The sequence below is a fragment of the Mustela nigripes genome, chromosome 2 (assembly GCF_022355385.1).
Source record: "Mustela nigripes isolate SB6536 chromosome 2, MUSNIG.SB6536, whole genome shotgun sequence".
Taxonomy (NCBI): domain Eukaryota; kingdom Metazoa; phylum Chordata; class Mammalia; order Carnivora; family Mustelidae; genus Mustela; species Mustela nigripes.
Window position 1 is genome coordinate 159579393 of NC_081558.1, and position 14152 is coordinate 159593544.

Genomic DNA, 14152 nt, shown 5'->3' on the forward strand with positions numbered 1-14152 from the left:
TGGGTTGATGCTACATGTTCAGGTAGAATTTCATCTTCCTCAGGGAGATCTCAGTTTTGCTTTGAAGGACTTTCATCTGATTGAATAAGGTCCACCTGGATTAAAACAACCACAAATGAAATTAATCACCACAGTTCTCTTATAAATTTTGTTCTCCATATAATTACTTCTAGTAGTTAGTTTTTTAAATGGACTACTTTTCAGAGCAGTTTAAGATTTGCAATAACATTGAGAGGATGGTTCAGAGATATCCCATAGCCCTCTTCCCCCACATATACATAACATTCCCCATTATTAACATCACTTACCAGGTACATTTTTACTGGGGACTAGTCTCTGTTAGTGCATTATAGTCACCCAGAGTCCACAGTGTCCCCTGGGGTTTACTCTTGTGTTGTATTCTATGGGTGTAGACAAATGTCTAATGATGTATATTCATCCTTATCGTCTCCTACAGTGTATTTTCACTGTCCTAAGAATCCTCTATGCCCTGCCTATTCGTGACTGCCCCCACTTCATAAAAGGGAGTGTGTTCTCATGCAAAATGTGACTAGGATTTCTTCACTTTCCCGCCTCCTGTTATGTAACTCAGTCCAAAGCCAAGGGTGATGCATGGTTTTTGGATCCTTTCTTTGGGAATCCTTGGTGTTCTTTCATCAATACTTATCACCAAGGGTGCTCGCTTGCTCTCTTTCCCTCCTTTTTTCTTTTAAGTAATATACTTTTGAAAATGAAATAAATGTTGCCTTTGTTCATTAGACTCTCATTCATTCTTTCAGATGGGACTGAGCTGGGCTATGCTTATGTGGATTTTGACAACAGTGGTACCTTGCTAGCCTCTGTTGGCAGCAGCCCTGATTACACACTGACCATCTGGAATTGGAAAGAAGAACAGCCCATACTGAGGACAAAAGCTTTTTCCCAGGAGGTTTTTAAGGTTACTTTCAATCCCGAAGATGATGAGCAGCTTACTACATCGGGATCAGGCCACATCAAGTAGGTTGTGTGACTGGTACAGGTGCTGGTAGATTATCATTAAGGATATTGTCTGAGAGGATTAGCCAGCTGGAGACATTTGTGCTGATGTTAACATTAGGATAATTTTTAAATGTGTTCTCTTCAAAACTAACTGTAGTACTGCTTTTCTAGTTGGCTATGGGGCTTTTATGACTGAAGCCAGTATAGCTAAAAAGAATTTAGTCTGCTGCCTTCTTACAGGCTTTACCACCTAAAAGAGTACTTACTCTTACTTACTAACATGGCATATTGAGTTTTCAGATCCACTTTACTTTTCTTTTATTTATTTATTTATTTATTTATTTATTTATTTATTTATTTCAGCGTAACAGTATTCCTTGTTTTTGTACCACACCCAGTGCTCCATGCAATCTGATCCACTTTAAATCTGTGGGAGCAATATTGTTTTTTTTCTTTTTTTAAATTTTATTTATTTGACAGAGAGAGAGATCACAAGTAGACAGAAAGGCAGGCAGAGAGAGAGGGGGAAGCAGGCTCCTAGCTGAGTAGAAAGCCCGATGCAGGGACGCTGAGATCATGACCTGAACTGAAGGTGGAGGCTTAACCCACTGAGCCACCCAGGTGCCCCTGTGATAGCAATATTGTATGATAGCTAAGTCATTTTGACATCCTAACACAGGACCCTCGGTACTAAATTTTAATGGAGCCTACTCTTGATCTCAGGGCTCTGGCTCTAAACTCCATGTCCTTTTCACTCTTTCACACTCTGCTCTCTTTTCCAGGATGAAATGATTTTGTCTTTTTCTGTCGTCATTTTACCCTGTCTTATGCATTTATTTAACAGCCATCTCCGGGCTGCTCATAACTAGATTTCCAGTGTCCTCTTCGAGAAAGACATTTTTATCCTAAGCTGCTCTTATTCCAATTTAAACCTGGCTCTCTTCTTATTTATTCATTAGAGATATAGGTTAATTGAACAGATTTTAAGATGGAAATTTGGGGGAATTCTCAAGTAATTTGCTAGCTATAGGCTAAAAATTCTCTTTACATTTTTCCATCATTTAGTAGAATGCATATTTTCTTTGCATTGTATCTTTGGGGAGAGAAATCAAGTAATTTCATGTGTGAAGTGCTATATGGAAATGTATGATCAGGGGTCCTGTCATAGCCATGGAAAGGATGTTGGTTATTTAAGCTTTTGGCTTCATATTATTGGCTTGTTGATACCATCCATTATCTATTTTATATCTAGTTGGCAGGCCAGATTCTTTTTCTATATGTTCTTCATCATCTGTTCACTTGCTTAGACTATTAATACAAAATGTTAGTAATAACCAACATTTATTCATTGCTTTTATGTATAAGCCACTGTTCTAAGAGTTTTTCAACAAGTTTATGAGGTAGGTGCTATTAGTAGTCTCATTTTATACATGAGAGCATGAGAGCACAGTGTTATTAAGAAATGACTCTTAACTACACAAGTAAGTGAGAAATTTTTTGAAAACTTTTGCATCTTCTAAAATGGTATTATTCAATAGAACAACTTTCTGCCAAGATGAAAATGTTCTATATTGTCCAATCTAATAGACATTGGCTACATTTTTGCTATACGTACTTGAAACTGGCTAGTCTGACTGAAACACGGAGGTTTAAATTTGGTTTAGTGTTAATTACGTTAAATCTGAATTAAAATAGTCAAAGTTGGCTAGGGTCAGCTGTATAGAACAGTAGGACTCTAAGATAAAATATCCGCAAAGGCAGGGAATTTGTCTATTTTGCTCAATTCTGAATTTATATTGCCTAGAACTTTGTCTGACAGGTAGTTGATGCTTCATACATATTAGTTAATGAATAAGCAAATGAAATAATATATATGACTCTGAAACATGTAAATGCTTGGGGAGAATAAACATAGATAAAGCCTCTTTGAGGTACATTCAGTCTCTTTCTTGTTTGTAGGTTCTGGGAAATGGCTCTAACATTCACTGGTCTCAAGCTTCAGGGCTCATTGGGTCGATTTGGCAAAACAGCCACTACTGATATAGAAGGTTACATGCAGCTCCCAGATGGGAAGGTGAGTACAGCCACTATTCCACAATAATAAAATCATGTTTTCAAAATGAAAATATATGAAAGCCCATTAGACATTCTAAAAAGCCCTGCCAATGTTATTAATGATGGACACTATCATTGTAAAGACAATGAACGTTTAATTTTGGCTCTTCAGAGTATCAGTTTTAATTAATATAGTTCTAGGGAATTGTCATAATCCATATGAAAATATCCTTTTTGGTTTTGTTTACTAAATATTATACATGCATATATAAAGTATGCAGGTATTTTAATATATTAACATAGTGATACATTGTTATTCATCATCATGGAGTTGCAGTGTTTATAATGTTTATCTGTCCCTCCTCTTTATCATGATGCTCCAAGAGGACTTACTGGCTCAAAGGTGGTATACAGTCTTGTGGATTTTTCTTTCATTGTCAGATTATTATTTAGGAATATTGAGCCACTTCACAGTGGCACCTAGAGATACATGGCAACTTTAATCTGGTAGTTTATTTTATAACATTGTTAGTTTATTTTTTCTCTTCCTTTTGTAAAAATTTGTGGGCATATTGCTATAGGTTCAATTCTCCATTAATATTGTATTTGGCTTCCTATTAGGATGAGTTATATAGTATTATTTGTGAACATCTCTGTTAAAAGTAATTGCTAGCATACAAATATTACTTTGAGGAACCAAAGGGACTGGTCATCTACCTAGTAGATATTCTCAATTTGGAATCATGTTGTAGGGGAGGAAATCAAAAGCCTTGGATGCTAGTTAAATAAATAAATGTATATCCAAAGCTATAAAATGATCACAAATAATTTTAGTTTCAAATTTTGAATAATGCAGGACATTAAAGTAAGAGAGAGATTGTTAAAAACAGGCCACAAGGGGGTGCCTGGGTGGTTCAGTCCGTTAAACATCTGACTCTTGGTTTTTGCTCATGGCATGATCTCAGGAGCCTGGGATCCAGCCTCAGGTAGGGCCCCATGCTCAGGGGGTGTCTGCTGGAGATTATCTCCCTCTCCCTCTGCTCCTGCCCTGCTCGCTCTCTCTCTCTCTCAAATAGAGGAGGAAAGAAGCCATTTAAAATGAGAGACACAAAAGGAAATATTTAGAGTTAGGAATAGTATCCTATATTTGGAAGGCTACTCAGGAAAGAGCATTCATGTTGGCAAAGAGTGGGAATTAGGTTGAGAGGTATAGTTGGGTCCTATGTATAAGTAGGTTCATAGCCAGGCAGAACTATCATACATTGGAAGAGTAGAGTTGCAAATGAAGTTCTATATCAATCTGGCCACAACATGCCAAATGAATTGAGGGAAGGGAAATGTAGAGTCAAGCGGAATGAGCCAACATGGAAGATGTCACTTTCATTTCATTTCTCAGGACAAATGGAAAAAGAAAGCTAAGCATGGATGACCTTTCAGAAGGGAATGCCGGCCAGGCATGGGTGGTTTCTGGTGGTTTTGTTACTGGGCAGAAGAAAGCAAGTCTAAATAATGACTGTTGAAAGTGAGCTGAGGTTTGGTGATAAGTCAAACAAGCAGAATGGATAAGATGAGTGGACTGGGGAGGTAGAAAAGACTGAATAAATTAGTGAGAGGGAACTGGGGCGCCGATGAGGAGGAGACAGGCAAGAACTAAATCTGAGCTTCCCAAGGTGTTTCATGGAACATTAGTCTACACAGAAGCTCTGTGAAAATAAGACTTTCTTGGTCAGATTCCTTTGTATCTAGAAATTCCTCTCCATGATTTCTAGTGAACACTTCTATGTTAAAGTCTCCAGAGAGTCCTAGAGAAAAGAAACTTGTTTGATTTTGTTTATCCAAGCATATGTCTTTGGAAGTAGTGTTAAGACAGGAACTTTCTTTCTTTCTTTCTTTCTTTTTTAAAGATTTTATTTATTTATTTGACAGACAGAAATCACAACTAGGCAGAGGGGCAGGCACAGAGAAAGGGGGAGGCAGGCTCCCTGCTGAGCAGAGATTCCCAATGTGGGGCTCGATCCCAGAACCCTGGGATCATGACCTGAGCCAAAGGCAGAGGCTTTAACCCACTGAGCCACCCAGGTGCCCCAGGACAGGAACTTTTGAGTGAAGTTTCCTGGTTTAAAATCCTGACTGCTTTGGGTATTTTGTCCAAGCCACTTAACTGTTCTGTTCAGTTTTCTCCTTTGTAAAATGGGAATAGTAATTTTTAGGGCTTCTGTTGACTTGACTTTTCTGGGAAAATAAATAATCAACCTGCATAACTGTATGTGGTACCCTCAATAAATGTACCAGGTTCATATGGGTTTTTAGGATTAAATAACTTTATATAAAATGCTCAAACAGCACTTGGCACAGAGTCAATACTTAATTAGTAGGACTTATTATCTAATACAAGTTAAATGTCCTAAGAACTAGTGTTTGGTGGTACACACTTGGGGAAGTGCTGGATAAAATGGATAAATAGGAGCTGGTTTCAAATGATTATTATTGTTTGAAATTGGATATTATTATGCTATAATCTGAGTTTAGTAATGGCCTCACGATTTTTGAAACACCTTATAACAATTAGTATTATCACTCTTAAAAACTAGAATTGAAAGGATGAATACCCTCCATTTGCATCGACATGGATGGAACTGGAGGGTATTATGCTAAGTGAAATACATCAAGGAGAGAAAGATATTTACTATATGGTTTCACTCATATGTGGAACATAAGGAATAGTGCAAAGGACCACAGGGCAAGGGAGAGAAAACTGAATGGGGGGAAATCAGAGAGGGAGACAAACCATGAGAGACTCTGGGAAACAAGCTGAGGATTACAGAAGGGAGTGGGGTGGGGGGATGGGGTAACTGGGTGATGGGTACTAAGGAGGACATGTGTGATGAGCACTGGGTGTTACATGCAGCTAATGAATTGTTGAACACTACATCGAAAACTAATGATGTATTATATGCTGGCTAATTGAACATAATAAAAAAAAATAGAAGGGAGTTGGGGGAAATTGGAGGGGGGAAATGAACCATGAGAGACTATGGACTCTGAAAAACAATCTGAGGGTTTTGGAGGGGTGGGGGGTGGGAAGTTGGGTGAGCCTGGTGGTGGGTATTATGGAGGGCACATATTGCATGGAGCACTGGGTGTGGTGCATAATCAATGAATTCTGGCACACTGAAAAGAAATTAAAAAAATAAAAAACAAAATAGAAGAAAAAAAATAGAATCTTGTCTATCAAGAGTTTAAACACATCTCTCATTTTTGACCCAATAATTCTACTCCTGGATTATGCCCTTAAGAGATGTACAAAGAAAGCTATTATAGATATATTTGAGAAATTACTAGCAATGCACAGCCTAATTACAATGATGTAAAACTACCCATAATGCTAGGAAGAAGTACATCCAAATGTACTTGTTGTTGTTGTTTCCAAAGTGGCGAATTTTTATATTTATAGTTTCCTATTTTTCTATACTCTTTTTTTAACTTTCATAATCAAGAGGGATAAGCTATAAAAATAATTCTCACCTTCCTTTTGAGAGCTAAATATCCATGTATGTATTTTTTTTTAAATTATTTATTTATTTTTCAGCATAACAGTATTCATTGTTTTTGTACCACACCCAGTGCTTCATGCATCCGTGTCCTCTCTAATACCCACCACCTGGTTGTATGTATGTTTTTAATGCACATTCCTTCCTTTCCGCATACCTGCCAGGTGCTCTCAGGATCAGAGTGGGGCAACATGCTGTTGTGGGAAGGCGGCCTCATCAAGGTTGAGCTCTGTCGAGCTGCAAGGAAGTCTTGTCATCAGGGTCCCATTAACCAGATAATGCTGGATGAGGGCGAAGTTATCACCATTGGGGCAGATGGATGTATTAGGGTAAGTTTTCTTGACACTAGGTCAGTAGCACCCACATCAAAGCCTTCCAGATCAGCCTTTTTGATGAGATTCTTCTTTCTCACAAAGGTCACTTGATGAAAAAGATCAGTGGTCATTGATTCCCAGGGCCAATGTATTTTAGATAATGTTTTCCTTGTGGTAAATATTTAAATTCTAGTCAAAGTTAATTTACAGCATCTTTGGCGTGCATTTTATGAGGGTATCTTTTGTTATTTTGATTCTGTCGTTGACATAGTAGTTTCAGAAAATGAAAACCTATTTTAGCAGAACGTAGTGGATACTGATGTCCTTTCAAAACACACAGTATGAATGGGCCATTTTCTAGGGACAAAAATACCAAACACTTCTTATTTTTGAGTGAGGTTACCAATTAGAAATACACTGAAAAGTGAGCTGATGAGGTTTGCCTATGGCAGCTCCCCTCTCCTTGCTCCTTACACTGGTGAACTCACTTGTCCTCACCTGTAGACACTATCCTGTCTATAGTGTGGGCTAGGCTGGAACATGGCTCCAGCATCTAAGTGCTCCTGATTGTTGTCCTACCTCTTCTCCCACCCACTCATGTGTATCTACCCAGTTGTTGCTGGCAAAGCTGGAGGCTGCTGATTTGCCTTGTGGCCCTCTTGGTACATATCCCTACTGGTGCCTTTCATAAGAGAGTGGTAGTATTCTCAGGGTGTTCTTTAGGAAGCATTATTATGAGAAGTAAGACTATATTTTTTAAAATAGTCTGGTTATTCTATGATACCTATTGTGCTTATTATGTTTAATACACTGTTTAATACACTGTTTAAGCCTATCCCACTCTTATCTTCTTGCCATTGGTCTTTGAACCCAAGTATACATTTTTACATTTACCATATTAAATTTAATTTTGTTAGATTTTACTCATTGTTCTGGGAAATTTTTATGTCCTTTTGTTTGTCATATAGTATATTCACTATGCTTCTGAGATATATGTTACCCCAACATGTCAAAATACCAACTGGAAGGAAACCTCAAGAGAAAAGAAGTCAAATAATTAACACAGGGTCCCTTCATGAACACCACCAATTTCTAAACTGGCTTCTTTTAAAAATTTCACCCTAATTTCTTTAGTCTTTTACACAGTAAATCTCTACATCTAATCCTTTAGGAAAAACCTACCCCATTTCCAGGAGTTAGTTCTAACCTATGACTTGGGCCTCTCCCCAACAAGGCTAGCCTAGGAGACAACACCAAATCTCTTTGAAAGATACTTTCCCAAAGGCTGAGTTATTGAGTCTAGGTTAAAAGGGTGGGGTGTGTCAATAGATTCATCCAGGGTAGCTTTGGTACTTCACAGAGAAGTCTTTCTCAATCTATCTGTCTCCTGAGGTGAATCTGTGTTCCTTCGTGCTTTGCATAGCATTCTGTTCTCCTGTCCCAGGACAATAATCTTTACCTGAATGGTATAGTCTAAATCAATAATGAGAGCCATTTTCTGTGAAGACATCATCTACATCCATTTTCTCCTCTTATAATGAAGATTGTGCTTGAATCATTAAGAAGGCCTATTTCCCCTTTCCAGGGGATCACTGGTAAAATCAAAACCTGGCTCATTATTGTGTCTCGCTGAATAATGGAACCATTTACTCCTTAGGGCCACTTTATATCCAGAAAAACCTGACAAATACCTTGACATAAAGTTTACATTGGGCAAATTAGAGTTCTTATTCAGGCTGTATTTTCTCACTAATCTCCATATATACAGAGGAAACTATTACAACTTATTATTTTATCACATTTTGGCTGGTGTTCCCATTACACCTACTTGCTAATTTGCATGAAGAAGAAGAAATGACTTTTGGAAAAACAAAATCAGGATCTTTTCTTTCTTTTTTCTTAATTTTTAAAATTTTTAATTCAATTCAACCAACATATAATGTATTATTAATTTCAGAGGTAGAGAACAGTGATTCACAAGTTTTATACCCAGTGTTCAATACATCACATCAATGTCCATTACCCAGCTCCTCCATCCTCTGACCTCCCCTCTAGCAACCCTAAAGTTGTTTCCTATAATTAAGAGTCTCTTATGGCTTATCTCTCTCTCTGATTTTGTCTTGTTTTATTTTTTTACTTCTTTTCCCCTATAATCCTCTGTTTTGTTTCTTAAATTCCACATATGAGTGAGATCATATGATAATTGTCTTTCTCTGATTGACTTATTTCGCTAGTACCCTCTAGTTCCAACCACATTGTTGTAAATGGCAAGATCTCATTTTTTGATGGCTGAGTAGTTCTATTTTGTGTATGTGTGTGTGTGTGTGTGTGTGTGTGTGGTATGTGTGTATACACCATATCTTCTTTATCCATTCATCTGTCAATGGACATCTGGGCTCCTTCCATACTTTGAACGTTGATGTGGACATTGTAGACATTGATGCTATAAACATTGGGGTGCAGATGGCCCTTTGAATCACTGCGTTTGTATTTTGGGGGCAAATACCCTGTAGGGCAATTGCTGGGTTGTAGGGTAGCTCTATTTTCAACTTTTTGAGGAACTTCCATGCTGTTTTCGAGAGTGGCTGCACCAGCTTGCCTTCCTACCAACACTTTAAGAGGGTTCCCCTTTCTCAGCATCTTTGCCAATGTCTGTTCTTTTCTGATTTGTTAATTTTAGCCATTCTGACTGGTGTGAGGTGGTATCTCATTATGGAAATACCCTAGTGCTGAGTGGTGTTGAGCATTTTCTCATGTGTCTATTGGCCATTTGTAGGTATTTGGAGAAATGTCTGTTCATGCCTTCTGTGCATTTCTTGATTCGATTTGTTCTTTGGGTGTTGAGTTTGATAAGTTCCTTATAAATCTTGGATACTAGCCCTTTATCTGATAAGGCATTTGTAAATATATTTTCCCATTTTGTCAGTTGTCTTTTGGTTTTGTTGACTGTTTTCTTTGCTGTGCAAAAGCTTTTGGTCTTGATGAAGTCTCAATAGTTCATTTATGCCTTTGTTTTCCTTGCCTTTGGTGATGTTTCTAGCAAGAAGTTGTTATGGCCAAGGTCAAAGAGGTTGCTCCCTGTGTTATCCCCAGAGATTTTGAAGGATTTCTATCTCACATTTAGGTCTTTCATCCATTTTGAGTCTGGTTTTGTGTATGGTGTAAGGAAATGATCCAGTTTCATTCTTCTGCATGTGGCTGTCTAATTTTCTCAACACCATTTGTTAAAAAGATTGTTTTTTTCCCACTGGATGTTCTTTCCTGCTTTATGGAAGATTAGTTGGCTGTAGAGTTGAGGGTTCATTTCTGGGTTCTCTAGTCTGTTCCACTGATTTATGTGTGTGTTTTTGTTCCAGTACCATACTGTTTTGATTATTACAGCTTTGTGATAGAGTTTTAAGTCTGGAATTGTGATACCACTGGCTTTGGCTTTTTCTTTTTTCAACTTTACTTTGGCTATTTGGGGTCTTTTCTGGTTTCATACAAAGCTCAGGATTATTTGTCCTACTGCTGTGAAAAACGTTGATGGTATTTTGATAGGAATTGCACTGAATGTAGATTGCTCTAGGTAGCATAGACATTTGACAGTATTTGTTCTTCCAATCCATGAGCCTGGAATGTTTTTCCATTTCTTTGTGTTTTCTTCAATTTTTTTCATGAGTGTTCTATAGTTTTTTGAGTACAGATTCTTTGTCTCTTTGGTTAGATTTATTGATAGGTATCTTATGGTTTTTGGTGCAATTGTAAATGGAATTGACTCCTTACTTTCTCTTTCTTCTGTCTCATTGTTAGTGTATAGAAATGCAACTGCTTTCTGTACATTGATTATATCCTGCCACTTTGCTGAATTTCTGTATGAGTTCTAGCAATTTTGAGGTGGAGTCTTTTGGGTTTTCTACATAGAATATCATGTCATCTGCAAAGAATGAAAATTTGACAACTTCTTTGCCCATTGTGTGGCTTTTTATTACTTTTTATTGTCTGATTGCTGAGGTTTGGACTCCTAGTACTGTTTTTAACAGCAGTAGTGATAGTGGACATCTCTGCCATGTTCCTGACCTTAGGGGAAAAGCTCTAAGTTTTTCCCCATTGTGAATGATATCTGCTATAGGCTTTTTATATATAGCATTTATGATTTGAGGTATGTTCCCTCTATGACACACTGAAGAGTTTTAAGAAAAGATACTGTAGGGACACCTGGGTGGCTTAGTCAGTTAAGCATCTGTCTTTTGGTCAGCTCATGATCTCAGGGTCTTGGGATCAATGCCTGCATTGGGCTCCTTGCTTAGCATGGAGACTGCTCTCCCTCTACCCCTCTTCTGCTTGTGCTCTGACAAATAAATAAAACCTTTAAAAGGAAAAAGAAAGTATACTTTGTCAAAATGCTTCTTCTGTACCTACTGAGGGCATCATACAGTTCTTGTTCTTCTCTTATCAATGTCATATATCACATTGATTGCTTTATGGATATTGAACCACCCTTGCAGCCCATGTATAAATCCCACTTAGTTGTGGTGAATAATCCTTTTAATGTACTGCTGGATTCTATTAGCTAGTATTTTGGTGAGAATTTTGACATCCATCTTCATCAGGGATAGTGGTCTGTAATTCTCTTTTGGTGGGGTCTTTATCTGGTTTTGTGATTAAGGTAATGGTGGCCTCATCAAATGAGTTTGGAAGTTTTCCTTCTCTCTCTTTCTTTTTTCCTTCCTTCCTTTTTTTCTTTCTTTTTCAAACAGCTTCAGAAAAATATATATTAATTTTTCTTTAAATATTTGATAAAATTCTCCTGGGAAGCCATCTAACCCTGGGCTCTTGTTTGTTGGGAGATTTTTGATTACTGCTTCAATTTCCTTTCTGGTTGTGGGTCTGTTCAGGTTTTCTATTTCTTCCTGTTTCGGTTTTGATAGTCTCGAGGAATGTATCCATTTCTTCCAGATTACCTAATTTGTTGGCATATGATTGCTCATAATATGTTCTTATAATTGTTTGTATTTCTTCAGTGTTGGTCATGATCTTTCCTTTTTCATTCATGATTTTATTTATTTTGGTCCTTTCCTTTTAATTTTTGGTAGGTCTGACCAGGGGTTTATAAGTTTTATTAATTCTTTCAGAGAACCAGCTCTTAGTTTTGTTGATCTGTTCTGTTGTTCTTTTGGTTTATATTTAATTGATTTCTGCTCTAATCTTCATTAATTCTCTTTTGCTGGGTTTAGGCTTTATCTGCTGTTCTTCCTCTAGCTCCTTTATATGTAAGGTTAGGTTTTATATTTGAGAACTTAATTCTTGAGAAAGGTTTGTTTTGCTGTATTGCTGCCCTCTAAGGACTGCCTTTGCTGCATCCTAATGGTTTTGAAGAGTTGTATTTTCATTTTCATTTGTTTCCATGAATTTTTAAAATTCCTTTTCTTTTAGATTTTTATTTTATTTGAGATGAAGAGAGAGAAAGAGGGAGAGAGACACTGAGAGAGAGAGAGAGAGATACTGAGAGAGAGAGATACCGAGAGAGAGAGAAGTAGTGAGAGAGAGAGAGAGAGAGAAGTAGTGAGAGAGAGAGAGAGAGAGAGAGAAGTAGTGAGAGAGAGAAGTAGTGGGAGAAGAGTGAGAAGCAGGTTCCCTGCTGAGCAGGGTACCCAATGTGGGGCTTGATTCCAGGATCCTGGGACCATGACCTGAGCTGAAGGCAAATGCCTAACTGACTGAGCCACCCAGGTGCCCCTAAATTCTTCTTTCATTTCCTGGTTGACCCATTCATTTTTTAGTAGGATGCTCTTTAGCATCTATGTATATGAGGGTTTTTTTTTTTTTTTGAAAATTTCCTCTTATGATTGAGTTCCAGTTTAAAAGCATGTGGTCCACAAATATGCAGGGAATGATCCCAATCTTTTGGTACTAGTTGAGAACTGATTTATGACCCAGTATGTGATCTGTTCTGGAGAATGTTCCATGTGTACTTGAGAAGAAGGTGTATTCTCTTGCTTTAGGATGGAATGCTCTGAATATACCTGTGAAGTCCATCTGGTCCAGTGTGTCATTCAAAGCCCTTGTTTTCTTATTGATCTTCCACTTAGATGATTTGTCCATTGCAGTGAGTGGGGTGTAACATCCCCTACTATTATTGTATTATTATTGATGTGTTTCTTTGATTTTGTTAGTAATTTGCTTATATCATTGGCTATACCCATGTTAAGGGCATAAATATTTACAATTGTTAAATATTCTTGCTGGATAGACCCTTTAATTATGATATAATATCCTTCCTCATCTCTTTTTACGGTCTTTGATTTAAAATCTAATTTGTCTGATATAAGGATTGCCATACCAGGTTTCTTTTGATGCCCATTAGCATGAAAAATGGTTTTCTGCCCCTTCACTTTAAGTCTGGAGGTGTTTTTGGATCTAAAGTGAGTCTTCAGGATGGCTTATCAATGGGGCTTGCTTTTTAATCCAATCTGTGTCTTTTGACTGGGTGGCAATTAGTGCATTTACATTCAGAGCTATTGAAAGATAGGATTTTAGTGCTATTGTATTACCTGTAAAGTCACTGTTTCTGTATGTTGTCTCTGTTCCTTTCTGAACTGTATTACTTTTTGGCTCTCTCTTCACTTAATGGATCACTTTTAATATTTCTTTTTTTTTTTTTAATTTAAGGTTTTTATTTATTTGACAGATCACAAGTAGGCAGAGAGGCAGGCAGAGAGAGAGGGGGGGGGAAGCAGGCTCCCTGCTGAGCAGTGAGTCCAATGTGGGGCTCGATCCCAGGACCCTGGGATCATGACCTGAGCCGAAGGCAGAGGCTTTAACCCATTGAGCCACCCAGGCGCCCCAACTTTTAACATTTCTTGAAGGGCTGGTTTAGCGATCACAAATTCTTTTAGTTTTTGTTTGTCCTAGAAGATTTTTATCTCTCCTATTTTGATTGACATTCTAGCTGGATAAAATATTCTTAGCTGCATATTTTTCTCATTTAGCACCCTGAATATATCATGCCAGTCCTTTCTGGCCTGCCAGGGCTCTATGGATAGGTCTGCTGCCAGTCCAATATTTCTACCCTTGTAGGTTATGGATCTCTTGTCTCAAGCTGCTTTTAGAATTTTCTTTTTATTTCTGAGATTTGCAAATTTTACTATTATATGTTGAGGTGTTGACCTATTTTTTTTTAAAGATTTTATTTATTTGACAGAGAGATGGCAAGAGAGGGAATACAAGCAGGGGGAATGGGAAAGGGAGAAGGAGGCCTCCCACTGAGCAGGG

General features: G+C 37.7%; 1 protein-coding gene across 1 annotated transcript in view; it reads left to right on the plus strand.

Annotated features, from left to right (window-relative positions):
- CFAP44 (cilia and flagella associated protein 44) overlaps nucleotides 1–14152 on the plus strand; it is a 153369-nt gene that overhangs the window by 19627 nt on the left and 119590 nt on the right. Inside the window, exons 7-9 of the mRNA XM_059391961.1 lie at nucleotides 780–996; nucleotides 2938–3052; nucleotides 6749–6913. Of these exons, the coding sequence (XP_059247944.1) occupies nucleotides 780–996; nucleotides 2938–3052; nucleotides 6749–6913 (497 nt within the window). The remainder of the gene's footprint in view (nucleotides 1–779; nucleotides 997–2937; nucleotides 3053–6748; nucleotides 6914–14152) is intronic.